At 40.1% G+C, this 12,061-nt stretch overlaps 1 protein-coding gene across 24 annotated transcripts in view; it reads right to left on the bottom strand.

Moving 5' to 3' along the window:
- Positions 1-270: 270 nt before the first annotated feature.
- Positions 271-12,061, bottom strand: part of MBD5 (methyl-CpG binding domain protein 5) — a 435,430-nt gene continuing 423,639 nt past the window's right edge. For all 24 annotated transcript variants that reach the window (XM_077861625.1, XM_077861624.1, XM_077861616.1 and 21 more), the window contains 2 exons: positions 6,128-6,203; positions 271-3,054 (listed from right to left, as the gene is read on the bottom strand). In XM_077861625.1, the coding sequence (XP_077717751.1) occupies positions 2,983-3,054; positions 6,128-6,203 (148 nt within the window). In that variant the 3' untranslated portion in view covers positions 271-2,982. The remainder of the gene's footprint in view (positions 3,055-6,127; positions 6,204-12,061) is intronic.

Here is a 12,061-nt window from a genome sequence, read left to right as displayed (position 1 = left end):
CCTTAAAGGTGTAGTTTCTTCTCCTTCTGCTTCCTAATAAGACTGTTAAGGGACACAAAATCATATTAGATTTTCTTTTCCAAAGGGGATATTATGTTCGTTAAAGGTGCAAAAAATTTTTCATTGTTTCCATTTGTCAGATTTGTTGAAAAGAAAAAAGAGTTTATTTTAGGGCATAAAAAAATGTAATAATGTAGAAGGGCTAGCCTTCATTTAAAAAAAATGAATTGGCTTGAATACAAAGAGAAAGAAATGGCTCTATGGGCAAAATTCAAGTATGAGTGACCAATTTTTTAATTGTAAAGTAGGTGCAACATTTAAAAAAATGTTACAGCACTGCATGACCTGTAATGCTAACAATATTTACATTAACTGCTTACACGAAACCATAGAACTGTAAAGGAGAGGGAAAAAAAAACCCCATGTGGACTGAAACAACAACACCTAGCATCCACATCAAAGCTGTAAGCAACCAGTGAAATCATGGGCACAAACATACTTTACATGGTCTGCTGATGTAAAGTACACATCAGTGGGGAAGCACACACCTAATTAGCTTGAAATATCTAAAAGAAGGCTTGGTAGACACAAACTCAGTCTAAAGACGGACAGCAAGGGCTAAAAAAAACTTCTACACATCAACACACACACACACACACACACACACACAGGCAGACAACATACAGGCACACATACGCGTCTACCCGGGAATAAACATAACCGTGCAGATGAAACAGTAGAAAAGCAGGTTGGTGGCAGAAAAAAAAGAAAGAAAAAAAGAAAAGAAAAGAAAAGGAAAAAAGAAAAGAAAAGAAAAGAAAAGAAAAGAAGAAAAGAAAAAAGGGCATCTATGGTTTAAACATCCCAAACACACAAAGATGCGTCAACTAAACTACACAAAAGATCAAAAGATTACTTAGGGCGACTGCATGAAGGACCAGCAGGCAACCCCACTGTTACATGAAAGACACAATGAACCTACCCCCAGAAGGAAAGGCTCCTGCCTCCAGGCCGAGAAGCCCGGGGTAGCCAGCTGCATTCCATCAGGCCTGAGGGTAGGGGTGAGGGTGGGAGTGAAAGGACAACTGGACACAGGAGACCGGAGGGGAAGAACTAAGAGCTGTTGCTATCAAAAGTGAGCCCGGGTGGAGTGCTCTGTGCTGTGGCCCCAAAAAACCAACTGGAAGAATGACCTTGGTCTCCTTTTTCCTGAGTTACTGGAACTCTGCTACATCGTGGGACTGAGAAGAATGGGGGCTGGATGAGAGAGGAGCCATAACGAGGTGGTGGGTATTGGGGTGGGGGGCTCCAGAGCCTGCTACTGAAAGGCTCCCAGTGGCTGGAGCATTAAGCTGTTGAGTTAGCCCCAGGCTAGGTAGGGGCCCAGGCAGCGAGTGTTCTCTAGGGGTTTAAGGGTTTGGGGATGGGGGCTGGTGATTCAAAGAATAAAGGGATAATGGATCCCTTCTTTTGACAGTCCATCAGCAGAAGTCAGGCTGGAGGCCTGAAACTTCACGTAAGTGCGTGGGAGATAGGGTTATACCACCACCACAAAAATTGTGAAAAAAAGACGGAAAATTATGTTGTGCTACATTTCTTATTAATAACCTTGTACTTTACAATGGCTCACAGTTTTAGGTTTGTATACTTGTAATGTAGTATTTTCTCTCTACATTTGTTTCACATTTTTTTCTTACTTAATATAATATAAATAATTTGGTTAATAGATTTAACCTGCACATTTCAGCCACATTAATATATATAAGAATCTGTTAATGGTATAAATAATTCTTTAAATAAAATAAATCTGATATGTTACATAATACTGATAAAAAATTACCATTGCTAATAATTTTGTAAGCCACCTTCACTTCTGGTTTAAGTAATACTGATGAATGGCTATGAAACTTGCTTTGATGATTCGTATTCGTTTTTGCCACTACAAAAAAACTGAATTATAATCAACCTTACCTCTGATAATGGTCTCGAACTGGGGCTTTTGCCTCCATGTATGGAAACAGAGAGTTTTATCTTGTCAGGTACTGTTTGCAAACAAATTCCACTCTGAGCATCAATGGTGGTGCAGCATGAGCTAGCTAGATCAATAGGTGGCTATCAAACGTTAACTACAGAAATGACTGAGTAAAATATTCCATCTAAGATTTTTTTTTTTTATAAAACCTATTCTACTTTAAAACTTAGGTAAAAAAAATATGCAACAAATGGTTGCAGTTTCTGAATTCTCAATTTAGACCTGTGAGCCCTCATCCCTTTAGAAATCTGCAAGGTTTTGATTTCCTAGGCACCCGAAACTGAGTCCAGTGCTTCCAGGCAAGGTTCATTCCAAACAGACAATATAAATGGACACTCGGTGGTGTGCAGTGTATGTCATCATTCAGGTAATACATCATCATGCCTTTTCTCTGCTGTTAAATACAAAAACAGCATCTTTTACATTATCATAGAAAAGCATTTAGGTTGTATTTTTATTTATCACTTTACACTGGTAGTCTCTGGTAGGTGTACTCCATAGAAACCAAAGAATTTTGTACACTATTTCTTTGTACAATAAAAGATAAAGTGTGCATTAGGTACGCTTGTACATGACAATATTGTACAATATTTACATTTCTGATATCACCATGAAATTCTGTATTTTCTATATACAACATTGAAAAGTCTTCAGAAACATTTGGACATTTCTTATAATCACAATTTTAGTATTATAGAAAAAGTTTCTCAGTAATCTCTTGACCATTTATCACTCTCATCATTCAGGGATTCTGATTGGTTTTCCAGCATTCATTATCCTTCCTGTTCAAAAAAATATTGTATCACTGTTTCTTTTAGCACCCTGTGGTGGTAGTAGCTATCTGCCATAGTATAAATACTGATATAACAGTGGCTATATCAATACCTATATATAGATATATCTGTGCACGTTCCTTTAATAAACACTGCGCATTGGTGGAGTAGTCCCTGTTATCTGGAGATCTTCCTCCTCTTGGGTTTGGGGGGTCTCATTTGTCTGTCTCCCTGTGGGATTTGGTGAACCTGGAAATAAAGAGGTGGAAAAAAAATAACAACAGACGTTGAAAGTACAAACGCCATACGATCTCTGACAAAAAACAGGATAGGGAATAGGTTTCCACCTCTCGTCTTCAATCATTGATATCATGAGGCCTTGAAATTTTTTGTCAAGACCCCGGATCTCAGTGTGCCCATAGTCACTACAGAGAATGAGGAATCCTAGGAACTAAGAAGCAGAACAACACTGTGGGAACCCCATAAACTGTGGAACTCAAAGGAGGAAGCGGAGAAGACCAAGTGTGGGAAATGCAGTGTGCAGTTGCTGCCCCTGCTGTCCATTTAAGGCAGAAATAACGCCTTTCCTATTAGAGATCCCTAGATCACCAATTTCAGTAGAGTCTAGGAAAGTGGAAAAATACGTACCGGACATGTTTTCTTCTTTATTCCGTCACCCGACTTACTTTTTAACTACTGAGAAGGGTCAAAGATGGTAAGAACACGCACACAGCTCAGCCCAAGGAATGTTATTTATGAGAAGACTCAGAGTAAAAATGGAATACCGCTACCATCGTTGGCAGATCTGAGCTTATATAGTCTGGGATGAGCAATTAGTACAACTCATCTGTTATATACTAATGCAGAAGCTGTAGCAATTAGGGCCGTGTATCATATGGAGCAGGGGTGGAGCATGGCGGAGTGTGATCGCCAGGTATGAGACAGCAGGTATGGTTTTGGGAGGCAGAGGACACGTGCTAGGGGGGTGCCCCACATTGTATGTGGTCACTGATAGGAGAGGGCAAGGTCAAGACCCAGGAAAGGCAGGCGAGTCCCAAGGCAGTGGTGTAGCTAATGCTTAACAACCAGCTCCCTGTTGGAGGAACACGAGCCTATTGCAGCATTTGCCCATTTCCATGGTGTAAATACTTCCACCACAGCCAGCTTCAAAGCTACCAACGTAACATGATGGAACTCATAGTTAGGAGATGTGCCCAGTCAGCTCTCAAGACCTGCTACACGTTGGCTTCACTGCATGTCTTCAAAATGCTTAGATAACAGCACAGGCCAATGCTGTTCAAAGTCAAATGCAAAAGGCTTTAAAAAAATTTTAAATTTAAAAAGTAACATAAGTTTCTCAAACTGCCTTTTCCTCCTAACCTGTCCATATACACTTTTAAAAACCATTAGTTTCTGATGAAGATCCATAATGGAAAACTTATTTTAACTGAGGAAAGAAGATGTTATCCAAGACTGCAAGCAAGTCTTGGTAATCTGTGGACCAAATGTGGCCTGAAAAGGTATTTTGTTTAGCTGTATGATGCCTTAATGTCTAAAACATTGTCAACACTAAAAAAAAAAAAAAAGGGAAATTTTACTTTCCAGACTTTTAGCATCTTATGAAAACTTGGAAGAGCTTGCAGCTCTGGCACAATTTCCCATGTGGTTCAGATCTGCAGGAGTGTGGAAGGAGGAGCTCCTTCTGGAGAGAGTATGGACTCCAGCTTGACACAGTCCCCATCAGTGCTGACTACCTGCTGGCCACGAGGGCCAAATGTCCTGCAGGGAAGACCAGCAAGATGCTTACTGAAGTCATTTTTTCTTCCTCCTCAGCAGGCACATCGTATAACACGTTTCCTAGTCCATTTGAGTTAAGGAAGCCATATGAGGGGGTCAGACCAGAGGAAAATGATGAGCCTATCCCTGGCAGCCCTTGGCATATTCTCTTCTCTCATCTGATGGATGGAATTCAAGTGAAATGAGGAGCAGTGTGAGGCCCTAAGGACTGGTGGATGGTGGATGCTGGATGGAGCAAGCCTTTCCCCAACCAGCACCAGCTGAAGTGGGCAATAGTCTTTACTGTGGATCCTCTAAGGCGGCTTCCCCCGACCTCTTGGTTGGCATTTCTTGATCCGCTTGAGTGGCTGTTATTCTCACACATGACCCACTTTACTTACTGACAGTATTTGCCTGACCTTAGCAGGCATTTAGATTTATAATCCCCACTTTAGACCTTTCCTAAATTCTATCAGGAAATTTAACATCTTAGGGTCTTGGGGGATCCCTGGGTGGCTCAGTGGCTTAGCGCCTGCCTTCGGCCCAGGGCATGATCCTTGAGTCCCAGGATCGAGTCCCATGTTGGGCTCCCTGCATGGAGCCTGCTTCTCCCTCTGCCTGTGTCTCTGACTCTCTCTCTCCCTCTCTATGTGTATCTCATGAATAAATAAATAAAATCTTTTTTAAAAAAAAAACTTAGAGTCTTCATTCATTTGCAAAATGATGGGTTGGATCACCAAATCTCTAAAGCCTGCACCAACCCCACCATTCTGGGAATCTATAACCTGTATGTCAATCAGTAGCCACTGAATGGGTTGTTGGGATCTAGATAACTTGTTAACACAAAGCATTGAGTAAAAGTAAAAGAAATTAGCTTTCATTGCTGAATAGCCTTAGATAATTCACATTTTTTTTAGAAATTACTAAAATCATATTTTGAGTGTTTACACTAGCCAGTTTGTGAATTAGAGGACAATAGGTAAACTTCTCACATTCAATACTACTGTATGAATGGTTCAGTAAAAATGTAAAGAAAGAATAGACACAACTTCTCAAAAACCAGAGATTATAAGGTTCAATAATTTAATAATAGTGCCAAATATTTTGCTTTTTAGGCAACAGTACAAAGGAAACGAAAGGTCTTTGCACTCTTGAACTTGAGCCCACTGTTCAATTTCCCTTTTTTTGAGACAAAGTGAAATTTGCATTATTGACTAGGCAACAGTAGTGGCCACTGTTATTCAGGGAGTCAAATGCAGAAAGCTGTGGTTTGAACAGGAATATTTTGCGGCTCACATTTAGAAAGAATGTTATGTGGGAAAAACAAAAGTTATCTCAGAAAAAAGACATAGTTAATACTACCAGGTTATTTTTTCTTAAATTGCTTTGAATCTTTTTTGATATGTCTTTTTTTTTTTTTTTTGGAGCCTAGTAATTTAGTATTGCTACGTGAGTTGCTTGTCAATATTTAAGAGACTTTACCAAAAAGTATAATACAATTTATTTTCAAAGAAGCACAGTATAATGGAAAAATAAATTAACTTACAGTCCCAGACATTTTGTCCAGTTCACTCATGGCCTCATGAATAGCAGCTTCTAAATGGTTATTTAGCTTTCCACTTCTGGAATTAATGAAAACAACACACCAGGTTAATAAATTAAGGAAACAAAGTCTCCATTTAATCCCCTAATCAGAAAACAGAAGTACCAATTCCACCAGAGAAAGTCAATTTATATTTACATTTGAAAAAGTCAGATGACAAACGCCCTGGGATTCTCACCACTGAATACTAATAATAAAGTCACGCAGCAACGAAAAGATGGGACACATGATGGGGGACAATGGCTTCTTCCCCCTTCCACACGCTTCTTCCCCAGTCTGATGGTTTTGCAAGAAAACTGGGCCACGGGTCTGCTTTCCCGGAGGTGGCTTGTGGGCCAGGAGGTGGCTTGTGGGCCAGGAGTCCCGCCTGCCGCCCTGCGTGCCTGCTGGTGTCTGGGCAGGCCGAGGGCCCGCGGGGAGGGCGCAGGCCTGAGCTGCAGACTCCGGCCACTAGGGAGCTCCCTCTGCCCTCTCTGGCGGTCCCGGCTTCCAGAGTTGAGCAAGTGAAGGCTGAAATCCTGGTGTGCCTATGCACCTTGCACACTTGCACGTTCTGGGTGGGAAACACCTCAATTTGTCACGCCCAAGGCTCCCTCCATGCCTGGGCCTACCACATTTCCCCCAAACCCCAAATGACTTAAGTATTTGAGCAGATAAAGAATGACTCAGAGTGTCAATCACTCGTTTGACTTTTTCTCTCTACTCAGCCTAGCACGAGACGACGTGCGTGTGGCTTGAAGAACACAAAACAGTGCATCTGCTGCTACTGAGACTATGGGACGTTGCTGAACTAACTCCTTAAAATCGCAAACCCACACCATCTCCTTCTGTGGTTATGTACCCTTTGTCTATTCTAACTTCTTTTGTCCTTTTTTTATGCATAGAAATACTTACCCAGTTAGTCTGAGTACTAAGGTGATTCATTCATTTATCTTGTCACAACAATTACTAGAAAAGGTGCAGAGATAAGCCCTTTCAAAGCAGGCTGTCAGTGTGGTTTTCCAAGAGTTAAGTCTCAACATCTACACGAAGATTGGAAATTCGCAGTTGTGGAAGAATTTGGCTCATATTCCCATTTAGTCTGGCTCACATCTTGTTTAAAAACATATTTGAACTTTAGTGGAATGCCTTCAGATGGGGCCTTTTGGTTTACCACAGCCCCCACCAGCTTTTAGCCTCACACGCCGGGACTGGACAATTCATACATTTAGTTTCTGCGTACGCCCCGAGGACTGTTCTGCTAGGCACATCATGGATGCTCCACGTATTTACTAACTAAAAATTTTGTCCAAAGCCAATACGATGTCTCGATATTTTGGGAAAAATACGTGAACTTAAGTCAGTTTAACTGAAAAAAAAAATTAATGTATTGGTTTTAACTAAATTATGTGGGCAATACAGCACCAACTCTTTCCCCCACCTTTTGCTGGCCTGCAAGCCAGCCTCTAGTTTTTTACATTCTTCCCATTTATTTTTAGAAATACAAACAATGCAGAGAAGTGCATAGAATAAATTAACCCCTAACAAACCCACTTCCAAGAATAAACTGATAATAAATGACCTATTCCCTTTAAGTCTTTTTTATAAAAAAACAAAACAAAACTGAAATTCCCATTTATTATCAGTTCCCAGTCCCATTCTCTCCTCCCCTCAGGTTGTTGTCTATCTTTCTAGTATGTTTTATAGTTAATTTTAATTTTATTTATTTATGAAAGAGAGAGAGTGAGCATGAGCAGGGGATAGGGCCAGAGGGAGAAGGGGAAGCAGGCTCCTTGCTGAGCAGCCCCGACATGGGGCTGGATCCTGGGACCCTGAGATCAAGACCTGAGCCGAAGGCAGACCTTAACCAACTGAACCACCCGGGTTCCTCTGCTTTTATATTTCACATGATATATCCATGAACAATACTTAGCATTGTCTTTTATGTGTGTTTTTTGAATACACACACAAAGGTGTCCATCAGGTATGCGATGGCAGGCATACCATTCTGCAACGTGTCTCTTTCTCCCTTAGCACTGTCCAAGCACTGAGCACTGTCCAAGTTGATATCATCTATTCATACACTCGTTTATTTACCTACCCATTCTAGTTTTAAGGGACCATGGTGGGGATCCCTGGGTGGCGCAGCGGTTTGGCGCCTGCCTTTGGCCCAGGGCGCGATCCTGGAGACCCGGGATCAAATCTCACATCAGGCTCCCGGTGCATGGAGCCTGCTTCTCCCTCTGCCTGTGTCTCCGCCTCTCTCTCTCTCTTTTTCTCTTTCAATCTGTCTCTCATGGATAAATAAATAAAATCTTACAGAAAAAAAAAGGGACCATGGGCATCTTGTGGAGTCAGTCTGGGTTGCTTTCCTGGTGAGAAGTTTGCTAAGCCTGATTCTGAGTGCCGGGAGGTGAGGGGGGGTGCGGGGTGTTGGTCTGATCATAGGACTCTGTGGGTCCATGTAAGTTTGGCTGGGGTTAGGCTGGGGCCCCATTTATGGGCTGTTTGGGAAAGGTCTTGACTCAATACCACATGTTGCCTAGTTGCCTAACAGTATTACACCTTGTGTAATGTGTTAAATAGATTTGTCTTTTTACTATTTCTAATGTATTTAAAAGTATGAATATAAATTTCAAAAGATATTTATGTTACAGACCTTTATTATATCTTATGGGTTTACGATTGACTACTTACAGCTCTAAATGTCTAAAACAAAGGTAAAATATTTCAGCGAAAAGCCACTAGAGAATTTTGGTTCTCTCACTTTTATCTTAATAGCAAAAACAGCTACTATTTATTGAAAATTGTCTATGTGCCAAAAATTGTGTTAAATCTTCATATACATTATCTCATTAAATCTTACAGCAAGCCAATGAAGTAGGTATTATGACAACTGTTTATAAGCAATACTTCATGACTTTTTAGGGAGAACTGGTGAAGCCAATTTTTTTTTTTTTAATTAATTAATTAATTAATTTTTTATTTTTATTTTTTTTTTGGTGGTGAAGCCAATTCTAATCTGGCAATGCTGAAGATGGATATTTAACTACAAATAGTTTTTAAAAGTAGGAAGTTCAAAGAGCTATGAAAAAACTTTCCCTATGAAAAATTGTTTTTTAAAAACATTTTATTAATATGTATTTATTCATGAGAGACACAGAGAAGCAGAGACACAGGCAGAAGGAGAAGCAGGCTCCCTGCAGGGAGCCAATGCAGGACTCAATCCTGGACCCTGGGACCATGTCCTGAGCCAAAGGCAGACACTCAACCGTTGAGCCACCAGATGCCCCTCCTAACTATGGAAAAATTGTAATAACATCACCAATCAAAGTATAAAAAGAATTCAACAGTACTTGTTGAATAAAAAGATAGAATTTAGGACTTTGTGATCTCATTCTTCAACAAGATGTTTAAAATGTTTGTAAACAGCCTGTATTAATTTAAGCTAAATTAATAGTGTTTTTCCTTTAACAAACTTAAGTAGTTCTTAGGGGGAGAAATGACTACTTGTGGAAGATGGAATAGATACAGAGAGGTGGGGCATGAAATTACTTGAATACATCATGAGATTCAAGAGGTAAAGGGAGATGCTCCCAGGTGCTAAAGCTGCTGACTAATTTTTACACTAACTGGTCAGGTCAGGGAAAAATGAACTTAAAAGAGGAAGAAAAATTTCCATGAGTTCATGAAATGAGTAATTAGTCAAAATTCAGTCTTCCAGTACCAAGGGCCTCCCTGTGGAGTCTCTTCTACTATTTTCGATTCCCTGCTGACATTTAATAATAAACATTTTTACTAATGGACACTCTAAAACCTACTTGATTAAGCAATAGATGTTCATATAATCACATTTCTAGTTATTAATGGAGATAATTGCCACTTCTATTCTTCATTGCCTATATTGTCACACATTATCCTTATCTTCGCTAATTGAGAAAAAAGGCAGGTACGCATCTGTGAATGGTACGAGAAATGAGGGAAATGAGAAACTGCACGTTGCTCTACACTGTCAGTGTAGAATTTAAGCAACTCACTTCCTGTAGAACAGAACAAATTTGGGTGACACCTAAATGTCAAGAATCTTAGATTCTGAAACACAGTCCATAGAGAAAGTAGGAAGATCTAAGAAAACTTAACATGCTGGGGCAACTGGGTGGCTCAGTAGTTCAGTGTCTGGCTCTTGGTCTTGGCTCAGTTCACAATCTCAGGGTTGTGGGATCAAGTCCCGTTTCGGGCTCTGTGCTCAGCTGGAGTTGGCTTGGGATTCTCTGGCTCCCCTTCTGCCCCTCCCCGCTGTGCACTCGCACACTCTCTCTCTCACAAATAAATAAATCTTTTTTAAAAAAAGAAAATTTAACCTGCTAAGTATAATTTCTTGGTTTCAAAGTGGAAGTAGGATTTATTTGATCACTTTATCACTTTTCAGCTTCACAAAAATCAAGCTACCAAATTTTAAATGATATGTATGTATAGATAGAATATTTGATCATTTCAGTGGAAATCATAACAAACTTAAAGCTATAAAACTTTTCCTTTAATGAAGCTATTTCCTCTTTTAAGTATGACTTCACCCCCAGTAATGTCTTCAATATACATGTTAATATTTCTCTTTTGATTAGGCTGTAATAAGCCTATCAGTTTAAAGATATTTATTATACAGTTTGATTATAGAGTATTAAAAATTAAAATGATCACATAAAATTCTAAATATCTTTTTTTTTTGCAGATTTCATTTTTATTTTTTTTAAATTCTAAATATCTAATAGAATAGTAGAATGTTTCAACTGGGGAAAATATCTCATAATTGTGTTTGTTTCACCCGTATCTTTTAATCCAAATATCTGTTTACTAACTACTTACCATGTACCAAGTACTGTGTTGAGGCTCTCTTAATAATGTCTATACTATAACGATGCTAAGAGGTAGATGTTAATATGCCCATTTTAGAAATGAAGAATTTAGGCGCAGAGAGGTTAAGCAACATACGCAAGGGCACATAGCTCTGATGCGGTGGAAACAGGATTTGAACTCAAACCCCAAACCAACTACTTAACCATCTTATTCCAAATGCCGCCTTCCTTTTTCAGTTGCTTCCTCCCTCCTTTTCCCCTGTCTGCAAAAGCAGTCCAATCTTTGTCATCTTAAAAATTCTTCCAGTTATTTTTCAGGAACTTTTCATATTAAGGATAGGAAGAAGCCTAATTAATTTGTATCAGCTCTCTCTAGTTCATTCGTATTCCCTCTTCAACCCATGGCCACTTGGTTTTTACACCTTCCACTTTACTGGAGACGGTTTCCACTAAGGTTGCCTGCAGCCTCTAACTTGCCCATCTAATGGAGATTTCTCTCTTCTTGGCTTAGTGCACTGCTGTTTATCATTTTATCATCCTGGAAGCTTTTGGTCTTTGGTTCCTAACACCCTACTCTGCTGCCCCCTGGTTCTCTTCCACCTTTTTGATTGTTCTCATCTTCTTCATTATCTCTTGCAAATGTTCAAATGCCCACGTGGGTCAATCCTTAGCCCACTGTTCAAATGGGCCAAAGGATCTCTGTGTGATCGCAGCCATTTTTACATAGTGTCAGACTTGTGTCCGACACAGTTGACAGGCACCCTACATGCACTCAACAGCTCCCCTTTGTACTCTCCACTCAGCCAGTGTTTTCTACTACCCGCCAAGTCACCCCAGCTAAAACCCTGAAAGTCGTCCTTGATTGCTTGCTCTCCACATTCCGATCAATCACCATGACATTCTGTGAATTTCACCTCCTAAATATTCCTCGACCATGTTCCTCCTCCTCCATTCTCATCGCTCCCATTGTGGTTGAATCATCATCCTGCCTTGACTTCTACCATGGCCTCCTAAACAATGTCCCTGTCTCCAATATGGTTCCCCT

This window comes from Canis aureus, chromosome 20, assembly GCF_053574225.1.
Source record: "Canis aureus isolate CA01 chromosome 20, VMU_Caureus_v.1.0, whole genome shotgun sequence".
Taxonomy (NCBI): Eukaryota; Metazoa; Chordata; class Mammalia; order Carnivora; family Canidae; genus Canis; species Canis aureus.
Note: the sequence above shows the minus strand (reverse complement) of the source record. Positions and strands in the feature narration are given on the sequence as shown.